The 13,005-nt window shown below is 30.6% G+C and overlaps 1 protein-coding gene across 2 annotated transcripts in view; it reads right to left on the bottom strand.

The window, feature by feature from the left end:
• The window catches only part of LOC142318868 (transmembrane protein 198), a 78,178-nt gene that overhangs the window by 21,883 nt on the left and 43,290 nt on the right, over positions 1-13,005 (bottom strand). Inside the window, exons 5-7 of one of the 2 annotated variants that reach the window (XM_075355444.1) lie at positions 9,316-9,639; positions 7,024-7,169; positions 3,372-3,604 (exon numbers count right to left, since the gene is read on the bottom strand). In XM_075355444.1, the coding sequence (XP_075211559.1) occupies positions 3,372-3,604; positions 7,024-7,169; positions 9,316-9,639 (703 nt within the window). Of the gene's footprint in view, positions 1-3,366; positions 3,605-7,023; positions 7,170-9,315; positions 9,640-13,005 lie in introns of both variants that reach the window. The other variant, XM_075355445.1, reaches the window with a different exon arrangement.

The following is a 13,005-nucleotide window of genomic DNA, read 5'->3' as shown; positions in this document are numbered from 1 at the left end:
AATATGATATTTTACAAAGATTATAAATATTTTATCAAGATGGATGAAATACCCAAATTGAGTGCTGGGTAGATCAATTGATTTAGAGTAACATAATGTGTAAGATTGATGATGTGGATTTAGATTTGATAAAACTGGTTAACAACCTCAATTGAATTTTTTAGCACAAAGAATAACAATAATTGTATGAAAAAATTATAATAGTCATCTTTTTTTTTTACAACTACATATCAATAACTGTAGAATGCATTCATAATATATGAGATGTGATTGGAAAATTTTAAGACAGGTGCCACCATTACTCAATAGAAGGGAGTAAGTTTGCCTGCAGGTGTGTGGAAGGAGAAGCTTGTTTTGTCCTTGAAACATCCTGAAAAGATCATTGCAATATCTGGAATATTGATTTTGCAAAATGGATCAAGTTTGTGTCAAATTTTGTATGAAAACTGGGAAATCTGCTTGGAGACTTACAAACTCTTAAAAACAATTTTTGGGGATAAATGTCTGCACCGGCAAAATGTTTTTATCTAGTTGAACAGATTCAAAGATGAATACGAATCAGTCAAAGATTCCAGTGGCTGTTAGTTTTTGAATGTGTAAATTACAAAAATTTACACTTCAAAAACATGTCTGACTATACTCACAATTAGGAAGATTGCTGATAAACTGAATTTAATTTCTATGTGGTTCAGTCAATTTTAACTGAAGATTTCTTCAATATGCGTCAAGTATTCACAAAATTTACACTGAAATTGTTGTCAGATCAGTAGAAACAACATCAACTTGAAGGTCCCAAGAACTTATTAACTGGGCTGAAACTGACCCAGATTTGTTAAATAGAGTAATTACAGATGACGAATCATGAATCTACAGGTATGATCCAGAAACAAAGGCACAATCATTGCAGTGGAAGGGTCCAAGTTTGCCACAACCGAAAATCGTATGACAAAGTCACTCAAATGTGAAGACAATGCTGGTGGTTTTCTTTGATTCTATGAGTATTGTGTAACATGTATCACAAATTTGTTGCTAGGGGGCAGACAGTCAACCAGGAACACTATAAAAGGGTCCTTCAATTTTTGTACAACAATGTGCTGAAAAAAAGGCCTGCACTTTGATGAGACAAGAACTGGGTCCTCTGGAACTGACAAGAGGACCCTGAATTAAGACAAGAACTGGGACCACAACACACTGGTTTCTTGATCATGAAATTTTTAGCCAAATTCCTGTACTTCTGCAACCCCCTACTCTTCTTATTTGGTCCTTGCCGACTTCTACTTATTTCCTAAATTAGAATCTTCACTGAGAGAGAATCCATTGACTCAATTGAAGGTATCCTGGCAAATACAGAGAGGGTTCTTAACACTTAAGAAAGAAAACCTCCAGGAACGTTTCCAAAAGTGTAAACATTGTTTGAGTCTATGTGTTCAGTCTGGAGATCACTTTGAAGGAGATCCTTCACAATTTCCTGCAAGTAATGCCATTTTAAAATTACAAGCCTAGCTGTAAAGCTTTCCAATCTCATCTTTCCAAGATGAACACCTTGGAAAGATACATCTTGGAAAGATGTAAATGCAAACACAAAAAATAAATATAAACACAAAAACCTCACAGAATCTGAAACAGAAAAATGTTTGACAATCAAATATTGTTGTATGAATTCAGTCATTGAAGAGATATGTTCATTAGTAAAAATAGTATTCTCACTGGTCTGCTAAACAAACTACACAACAAATTCAAATGGTAATGTGATTGATTTAATTCTTCCATGATATGTCTGAAGCTATAATTTAGTATATTGTGTCTATAATATAAAAACACTACATAATAGTATGTATGAATAAATGCTAGTACTGTTATGTATGTGCCTATTTTAAAAGATTTCTACTAGTATATCTGAATACATAATCTCCATTAGCCTGCATTTGGGTTTTTCTATATGTATGTGTGCATGTGTGCAAGAAAGAAAGAGAGAAAGAAAAAAAAGAGAGAGAGAGAGCGCATGTGCATGGTGAGGGGTTAGTTTTGTGTGGTAGTGTGTTGCTGATTTTTGACAGTGTGTGTCTGGAGAATCATTGTGTTGGTGAGGTGTGCTCCCTGTGTCATATATTTAAATGTGCTTTCTTTTTAGTGTTTATTCATAGGCATCCAATCAACTTTATTAAACTTTGCATCAACTTTATTAGACTTTGTATGTTGTATACTAATAAACTTCAAACTGTGATTAAAAAACAAATCTTACATATTTACAATTGGTGTTCATAGCCGTTATTTATATAGTTCAGTATCCAAAAAAAAGAAAAGTTTTTTATATTAAAAAAAATATTAGCCCCATAAAAATTGTGATGTTTATGCAGTATAAATTTTATTCATAAACAAATCAAACTGAAAAAACTTACAAAATAAAAAGGAATGCCATTATTTTCTTGTTTTAAATGGGTCATAAGAAATCAGAGAGTAATATTTTTAAAATTTTCCAGATTTTTATTTTAATAGAGAATAAGAAGCTAAATTCTGTTCCACAGAGTTTATCTTTCATAGGCCTCATAAAATAAAAATAATGCAATGATTAGTTACTGTTTATATGAATTCATGATAAGCCGTCATACTCTTTTTGTTTAGGTGTTAGCAGAGAAGGACAATGCATTACATGTATAGAGAAAAGACTGCATCATTTTACAATGTTGTGTCATATTCATCTTCTTATTCTTCCATATCATAAATTCTCAATGCTTTATTACTTATCACTTATGCTTGCAATGTCATTTGTATGATTTCAAGGTTTTTACAACATTTTCAATCTCTCACACAACTGAAACTCCTACTTAAAATAAAACTTGACATGACTGTGAGCTTAAATAAATTAAATAATTTGATGGTGTGCCAAATTGTTAACAGATTAAATATTATAAGCTGCTTACTTTGCTGGATTTACAGTGTAAATAATTTATACTAAAGTATTAATATTAAACAAACTTAAAAAAAAAAAATTTTTTTAAAGTCTGATATCATCTTCTGCTATGATGCAGAAGATGATACGGTAATGGCTCTCGGTTGATATAACCCTAGGGCAGATGATTTATTATTTGCCATTTATTTATAAAAAAGAATAGCTTAATGTTAATCATCATTCATTTGGGGAATGAGAAAAACACAATCAGTAAGTTGTTATATCACAAACTGTAAATTAAATAATTATTTTATTTTTTTCAATGTAAAAAATAATAATAATAAAAGTGAAGATTTTGGCTACATCCCTTCTAAACTAATGGCTAATTATGATACCCTTAAACAATAAGTATTACAGTAATTATTTACTAATGAATGATAGTTTTTTAAACAAGAAAAATATAAAATGTTTATCACATTACTATCGGTAATGGTGCACATGTGATCTTGAATGCTGTACATGTTGTAAATCATCATGGTGATGGTCATCATCTTCATTATCATCAGGATGATACAAATGGTGTTGCTGTTCAGGCGGTAATATTGTTAAATGTGTAGCATCTGATTGCAAAGTTGAACTCTCTGCACCAGTCATACCACCACTTCCACAGTTACCAGTACCAACAACCTTTCGTTGCAATGCTTGAACATAATTCTGTAACAAATTTACTTGTTTATGTATGTGTATTAAACTGCAATAAATTATCTGGGAAAAGGATATGACAATTTAATGCACTGCCATGTCTTGAGATCATTATTAATAGCAAGTTATCTTTTTTATGTAGTAATATGTTGAATGAAGCTGTGCCTACATAGGCTACACATCAATTTTACTACTACAAGTCTCATCATTTAATTTTCCTCACGCTTTTTTATCGAGAGGGATTGGGCTTTCTCATCAATTTTACTTATCAAATAGCATAACAGTTCAACTAATCGAATTAATAGGTTTAACAGTTTTTTAAAACAAAACTGAATACTATGTTTTAAAACTGTTGTTTAGTATTGTTTAGTAGTTGTTTTAGTGTTGTTTAGTTTATCAAATTTCTGAAATTAAACAAAACAGTCAAAATGTTAAATGAATTCTCATGAAGGAAGACAATATTTTCAGGTTATAATTTTGAACAAAAGGCAGACCAGTTGTTTCCTAACTTTTTCGATTCTTGCTTCCCTTGATGAATCCAGATTTTCCCAAGAAACCATATGTCAAATTCTAAAAAGCACTCTTTGTGAAACAGCCAATAATGTTTTGCAAGTGATAGGTAAAAATAAAGCAAGCATCTGAACCAACCAATGTTTTGCTAGATTCTTACCAGGTTGCACATTGGTTTGCAAAATTTAAGAAGTTCTATACAACTTTGCAGAAGAATTCATTCTACTAGCTGTAAAAATGGTGAACATTATGATAGATGAGTATACTGAAAAACTATTTTCAACAAGTAACTCTGTCCAATAACACAATCAGGTAAAGAATACAACTTACAGTGGAGGATCTCAACAATTAATTAATTGAAAAGTTAAAAGGGAAGAAATCTGGCTTGCATCAAAAAAATTTATAACTGAACAAATTGTTTAACGCTATGGTAGAGTGGTAGCGTCTCAGCCTTTCACCTGGGGATCCGGGTTCGAATCCAGGACAAGCATGGTATTTTTTATGTGCTACAAAATTCCATTTCATATGGAAATGAAGCTTATTTGTACAAAATTCTCTGTAAGCTTTTGCAGTGAATTAATAATTCATCAGGTAAAAAAAAAATAAAAAAATTCAACTATATAATAATTAAAGGAGTGGATGGATGAACCTGTTGATCACTGCACATTTTCTCAAATGTGAAATTAAACTAGACAAAGCCACCCTTATCTACTTCTCCACATTGATTTTTCCATGATATTCACTTTTATTACAGAAATTCTTAGAAACCCAGATTTGCACAAATAAAATGTTGCAAATATAACTAAAATTCTCTGAGCTTTACCACTTAAAGAACAGATATTCATCTTTTACTGACATCCAAAATTCAGTTAATTCCATGCTGCTAAATTTTACTTTACAAGACAACACAATCAACTTCTCTTCTTCTGCAGCAGCAACAACAAATTAATCTTGAATCCATGCAAATTTATCAATATTATCATTTTGAAAATATTTCTCAAAGCAGGTGATAAGTATTCTTCAGAAACAAATTTCATACTTTGAGAGAAATCAATTCCATTGGAGATCAACAACTGTTGCAACAAAGGGAAACATTCCTTGCCTCTATCTTCATTCACTTGTCTTTTCCAAAGCTTTCGTCTTTTTATAAAAGCTAAAATTTTCTTAATCCACCTAAAACGTGCAAATTGCTTTCTTCCAGAGGAAAAACTTGCACATTCAGCTTTTCAAAAGCGTCACATAGATATGCTAATTTAATCAAAAAATCTTCATTTACAAAATGTCTGGTATACTACTGTTCCTCTTTAAGAAAAATATTTTTTCTTGTCACAGTTCAAACGTATAAGACAATACATTAACATAAGAAAACCAGTGTGGAATGCTGTAGTATAATAAAAGAGATGTGTTTGGATCCCATATCCACACAAAAGATTTTTGAAAAAGTTTTCTTCCAATGGCGAGTTATTTTTTATAAAGTCTACAAATACAAGTATATTACAATATATACTAAGACCCGTTCAATGTAGGATTCAAGTATTTTGATATAAGTGCTTGTCTGTGAATAACGAAGTGGGTCCACAGTGTTTCAGGGGCTTTGCTTTGAATAAAACTGGAATCCATCATAACAGCTGAACATAGAAACTGTATCAGTATAGATACCAATGCACTTAGTTTACTCCAAACTGTTTTCGGATATAAAAGCATCAAGGATCTTGAATAAGTCTTAAGGTCTTTGCACTAATAGTGATACTTCTGCAGAAGAAAATTTCTACAATGTTACTGCCACCTATAAAAAATACATAGCAAATCAATTGAGCATCATTATTATCTCTGGATTTATTTAGCTGCAAACCAAATTCCTTCCCTTTTAATTTTTCAATTAAAAAAAAGAGGACCTCATTGAGGTCCTCTGCTACATGCTGTATGCTGCACCTTATGCAATAATTGAACAAAGCTAACCGTTTAAAACAGTTTTTCAGTATACTCACTGATCATAATGTTTTCACCATATTTACAACTACTATAATAAGTTCTGCAATTGTACAGAGTTTCTTACACTTTGTGAACCAATGTGCTACCTAATAAGAATCTAGCAAAGCATTGCTTGGGTCCAATACCTGCTTATAAAAAGTTCCCTTTTACTGATTTATCTCTTAGCTTCTTGTTAAACTAATTACAAGATTTACTAACTATGCTGGGAGGAGTGGTTTCTAAATGGCGTTTCAACTTACTTGGTAGCATGCACTTCGGTGCCAAGACTTTCACACGCAGAACACATTCTGGACTCACTTTGTCACAAATGTTTGATATAAACTTAAGTCTAAATAACTATCATAATATTTTCAATTTTTACGCTTCTTCACGTTATTGCCACTGACTCGAAAATATGGTTTGTTTATTTTCACTTACAATGCTTATTGCTGTTAAGTAAAAACCAATCTATTTTAAAAACGCATACATAAAAAAATACTTCAAACACTTCACTTAACTTGATCACAAGAATATTCAGTTCATACAATTTCCAAAAACTAATTCAACATTAAAACCAGGCGAAATTGACATTTATTTATATACAAATATAAAATACCAGCAAATTCAAGAAACTATTAAAACAATTGAAAAACTAGTGTAACGTCATCAAGTAAACATTTACAGAGGCTTCTGCATACAATATTTAAGTGAACTGCATCAGCTTCAATAGATGTCATGTTCTATGAAATTGAGCTAAAAATGTAAATAAAACTATGAAGATTGGGTAAAGTTTTGCAGCATCTCTGTGAGGAAGTCATGGCTCACCAGGACACGCACACAATTTGGGAACCACTGGTCCAGATAAGGATCACTATAAATTAAATACTTAGATGCCCTATTTAATTTAGGTTAATAAAACGTAGTACGGACTTAGAAAAATATTTAAATACCTGACTTATGACATCACCATGTGCAGTACGAACTTGATAGAGATAACGATATTTTTTCTGATGAAGTTCAGCCCGCTGTTCTCGTGTTCGTACTTTCATTCTGTGAATATTATTACTGTTGTGATGACGATGTTTTATTGGCAACACTAAAAATAAAATGAATTAAAAAGTTATACATTAGTAGACATAGAAACTAAAAAAAAACCTTCAGTCAGATTGAAGACCAAGATTAAGATATATATATATATATATATATATATATATATATATATATATATATATATATGAACTTACCAGACTGCATAGTAAGATCAGTTTATCAGTCTAAGTCAGAAGCTTAAAATCTTTTTAACTGAAATCTTTTTAATTCTTAAGTTCTTCTTCTGTGACACTTACAGTAGAGGCCAATGAATAAATATTTTTTTACAGTATTTTATTATCATTATCTTCACATTTTATGTTTCTCTTTATTCCAAATTTACATCATAGATTGAGTTTTGAATCATCTAAATATTTCTCCAGCTTTTAAAAATAAAAAGCTGGAAGAGTGATGGCCAGTTCAACATGATTAATATGAAAATACAGTCCAAAATTCCCATCCTAAACTAAGGAATTGAGAACTTATTACTCTAACAATTATTATAATTGTTGCTCTGCTTATCAAAATTATAAGTTTTTTTTTTTTTACAGAGACTAGTAATTTATCAAAAATAAAAAAGGATTGAAGAAGGCCAATTCATTCCACTCTGAAAATTTCTCAGGAGACTAGTCTAGATATACAGTGCATATTGTAAAAAAAAAAAAAATAATTTTATACATATTATTATTACTATTAAATTTTGAACATAGTCAATGCATATGACTTCCATACTTAATACCTTAAAAATTAACACACTCAGGAATTAGCTAAATTGGACAGTCTACAAATATAAATTATTTATTGATGATATTTTAAGTTCAGTAACCATTATTATATACAAAATTTAATTACTTCCATTCTACTTAAAGTTATATAACAATTTATTAATGGTTTTAATTAAATTTATTAGAATCATTATATTTACTACGAGCTAATTTATTAAATTTTCATAAGCACAAAAAAATATCACTCATACAGTCATCATATAATGACAAGACCTCCATAAAGAATCGGTTAATTTGATAGTTGAGGGTTGTAAGTTATGGTAGGTGGTTGTGGTTAGAAAAAGTCATACGAAGGCAAATAGAACATCTAAAAGATAACCTCCAGTACAGCCCATCAGGGCTAGGAACAGAGGGGGTGATGTGGTGACCAGGATCATCACAAGGCAAGTTCTTCCTCTACGGAGGTCAGGATGGTATAATAACTAATTATAGTAAATCATTAATGAAAGTTAAAATAATGATGCTAAATATAGGAAAGATGACACTAGGCTGAAGAGGAATAAAATCCTACTGAACAGCATCCAGATGCTCTTTAAGTTATTTTCAATAATAATGAAAAGTATATAATGATAAGGTAGGAAAGAACTGTTTCCATTCAATTTTTCCATTACCGTACCTTTCAAGTTTTATTACTTTTTTTTTTTTAAGAAATATGTAATATTCAACCATATCAAACAGTATACTTAAGTTGGAAAATAAACCAATTCAATTGAATAAATGAAAAGTTTTTTTTTTAATTTCAAAACTTTCATGAAAAATGTTAATGACCATTTTTAATTATTCTAATTATTATTAGACTATTGCTGAAAATCAATTTCTCAGTGCATGTTCTTTCATTTTTATAGATAATACATTTCTTAAGTAGCAGTATGTCTGAATAAAAGTTTTAAAATGAATTTATAGATTTTTTAAATTTAATATGAATGTTTTAAAAATTTAAACTTTTTAAATTGCTTATCCAATGGTATAATACAATAACCATTATGGTTATGTGACTGGCTGTCTAAGTAAAGTTGTATAAAATTTTACAGGAGCTAGTAAATAGGGATTCAATTAATGAAGAATGTACTATGATTTTTAATAGAAAATTTATTAGAAATAAGATAATGGCAAAATACTAGAGCAAGTAAAGAAGGCCAGTATGTTGTTAAAACCCTGTAAAAATTTCCTCCAACAAATTTACATGTTTTGATAGTTTGATGAAATATTTTACATAATTGTGATTGTGAATTAGTTTTTCAAGAAATGTTACTGGATAGATCCACAAAGATAATCAGGAAGCAGGCCATTCCATTAGAAGTTTAAAAAACTCCTTGTAAATTATCATTTAATAAAACTCAACCGTTAAATCAAAGAAAGAGTACTTACTTTGTTGATGGTGAATTCCCCGACCAGTTATAGCAAACTGAACTATTAATCCTAGAATAAACATTGAAGGCCAAAATGATAATATCAACCAGCTAAACCAACAAGTTAACTGTTCATCATTATCATGTGGTATAATGTGATCACTACCACCAGAACCAACCATATGCTGCATACCGACAACTCCTCCACCAGCTCCTCTTGATTTCTTTACTGTGGTAATACGACCCCATAACCATTTCACCATCAGTAAATTTTCCACAAAATAATCAGTACCACCTGCCATTATAGCTGCACCATACATACTTGTACCTACAACAGTCAAACCTGAAAAAAAATTTACATATACATTAAAATTTTAATTTAGTCATGTACATCATCTAACCAAATTTATAATCTCATTAGCCTTACAATATAGTTTCATGGCTTCTTGCAATTGTCATTAATACAAGAGTGAATCAGTCAACTTGTTACAAGTTTTCATAATCAATTCAACAAATTTAGATGAATTTGGTTAAAGGTCACTCCCCATCATTTTTATTAAAAAAAATGTTTAATTAACAATGTATCTATAAAAATGTGCCAACCATTCCAAAATTTGAAAAGAACAGTCAATTACTTAGCCAAAATGGGTTATTCAAAAAACTATTTTAATGATAAATTAATCTACATGATTTATAACTTAAATGAAACATTTCCTTATGAATTATTGCTAAGTTTCGTATTAGCATAAAATGATACTTCATCAAATAATTTGATGTATTTAAACCAAAACTCTGATGAATAGTACCAAAGTTATAAAGTAATTAAATTTTATACTAAGTAAACTGTTGAATTTCAGATTAAGTAGAGTGCATATTTAGAATTATAGTACATTACTAGTATTACTACTTCTATGAAATAAAAACAAAAGTTACATAAATGAGTTCAAACTAATTTTATGTCATTAATAATTAAATTGTGTGCCGTGATCTTCTAGGATGAATTGAAACTGATCCTGATTTTCTAAAAAAATGTTATTACTGGTGATGAATCTTGGATGTTTGAGTAAGACCCAGAAAGAAAACAACAAATCAAGGTGTGGCACACTTCAAACTCACCACATCCCATAAAAGCAGAAATGAGCAAATTGAAACCATACTAATTTGTTTGTCTGATAGTAATGGCATTGTCCATAAGGAGTTTTTGCCTGACAATTGGATGCTGCATCATGATAATGCACCATGTCACACTGCACTCTCAATTAATGAGTTTTTGGCAAAGAAAAACATTCCTGTAGTTCCTCAACCACCTTATTCACCTGACTTGAATCCCTGCGACTTTTTCCTGTTCCCAACTTTAAAAAAACACCTCAAAGGACACTATTTTGGAACAGTAGAAAACATTAAAAAAAAATATGTACCTGACCATCTGAAGGAAATTCCAGTTTCTGAGTTCCAATACTGCTATGAAGAGTGGGAAAACCATTTGAAGCATTGCGTGGCTTCCCAAGGGAACTATTTCCAACATGATAAGAGTTCATGTTTAATTGGATTGTAAATAAAGTTTTTCTGAACCAGTCTCATTATATATATATATATATATATATATACCAATAATGAGAAAAAAAATATATATATATTGTACATATAAATATAAAAACACAAAATAAATCAGCCTAAGAACCACCATTCACATATTCTTAAAAAAAGGGTCTAAACAAGTAATTGATGATACTATGACATGTGATTGAATTCCTTTCAGGCTAATAAAAAAAAAGAAGGAATCTCTTGCCCAAAAAAACCACAATCCTAACACACAAACTGGGATAAATTGTACATTCACCAGAAAACAATACCCTTATGCACGTCACTTGGAAATAATACTGATAAAGCGTGAAAGTATAGGAAGCTGGAACCCACTGTTCCATGTTTCCATCTAATAATTTATTCACAAAAGCTGACTGAAGTAGTTTCATATTCAAGTCTAATATAATCATGCATTGCTGGCCACTGTATATTAAATTCACCAGCTTGTTTACAAATATATTTAGTAGGAGACTGTTCAACTGAAACAGCAGCAGCGGCAGATGTTTGCATTCAAATCCATCTTCTTTCACCCACTAAGTGGCCTATCTTTAACCTGCCAGAAGTAAATGCACATTTCTCTCAATCAAGCCTTGTTGTTTTAAGAGGTGGGTCCAAATTAAAGCATTCATAAAATGCATTTATTATTTGTGATATTGTTTGCTCTATATGTTGTTCATATACTCAAGAAATATGTCACCAACCACTTCTCAAGCAGTAACTGTGTCTACTCACATCAACCTTGGCTTTGTAATTGAAACAAGAAGTTGTCCTATGTAACTTTTAGAGTGCAAGGAAACAAAGTGAAGTAAAAAAATTATTTCTTAGGAATCAAACACTGTGTGGCTTTCAAAACAGTAGCAACATGTTAACTGCAGGAAAGGGTATGCAGTGACTACTCAGACATAATATATTTATGTATATAATATGGATATTTTATTTATATGTATATAAAATTTTTTTAAATGCCCAAGCAACCAATAAAATATTCTTTAGAATATTTGATACAGACAATACTTGATACATAATTGCATTTAAAAAACAGGAATATTTGAAAATTTGAGTTCAATTAAGTATTATAGTTTTCATGTTATTGTTATTTGAGTGCAATGTGTTTCAAGTGTTAGTAGCGATTTTTTGATGATTAAACTTTTGTCTTAATGCTGTTGCTGTAAACCCAGCATTCATTTCCTGTTATAAAACATTGCATGAACGTTTCATTGTCATTGTCTAGTTCAAGAGTTGCCTGCAATGTCCATGCAATGTTCTGGTGTTTGGATATCAAACAAGGAACAAACTTTGCTGCAACTCGAAGCATGTTCAATTTTTCAGTGAAAATGTCATGGCATGTTCCAATTGAGATGCTAACCTCTTCTGCAAGTTCTCCGACAGTCAATTGACAATTTACACGTACCAGATCGTTGATTTTCTGGACGTGGGAGTCATCAGTTGAAGTCAAAGGCCTTCCTGGTTGAGGATCATCTTCAATTGACTGATGACCACTTTTAAATCATGAAAACAATTTTTAACACGGCATACAACTCAGAGCATCATCTCCATAAGCTTGTTTCAAAGCTGAAACATTTCTGTGAAAGATTACCCGTTTCCCGAAAAATTTTACGTTATATCATTACTGCTGAAAATCACACATTACAAAACTCACTAACATTTAAACACATTGCATTCAAATAATCATAACACAAAAACTAAATGACTATCAATAATCCAAGAACATGTGGTTACAAAGGAGGTTATGCGGAACACTATGATGCCAATTGTATGTTGCTAAATATGTTAATTAAAAATGTTCAGTTATTTCCTGAATAGAGCTCATACATACTTGCAAACAGATTAAAGCCAAAAATAAATGAAAACTAGAGGGGAAGAAAGAAACAAATCACTTTTTACAGATTTTTTAGATTAATTTTAAAGTAAACAAAATGTTATTTAAACTTTCATTTTAAATGTAATAAACCTTTATAAGTTTTGTTTTCCTGAGGGCTTCTTTCCCAAAATAGAATTTGTGAACTGCTTTAGTAACAGACAGATTGCTTGGAAATGGGAAAGTTTGAATAAAACCACAGACCAAGAACAACTACATATACAAATTTCTGACTAATTGAACCTA

Source organism: Lycorma delicatula, chromosome 2 (assembly GCF_047948215.1).
Source record: "Lycorma delicatula isolate Av1 chromosome 2, ASM4794821v1, whole genome shotgun sequence".
Taxonomy (NCBI): domain Eukaryota; kingdom Metazoa; phylum Arthropoda; class Insecta; order Hemiptera; family Fulgoridae; genus Lycorma; species Lycorma delicatula.
The sequence above is the reverse complement of the archived record's forward strand: the minus strand, read 5'-3'. Positions and strand labels throughout refer to the sequence as shown.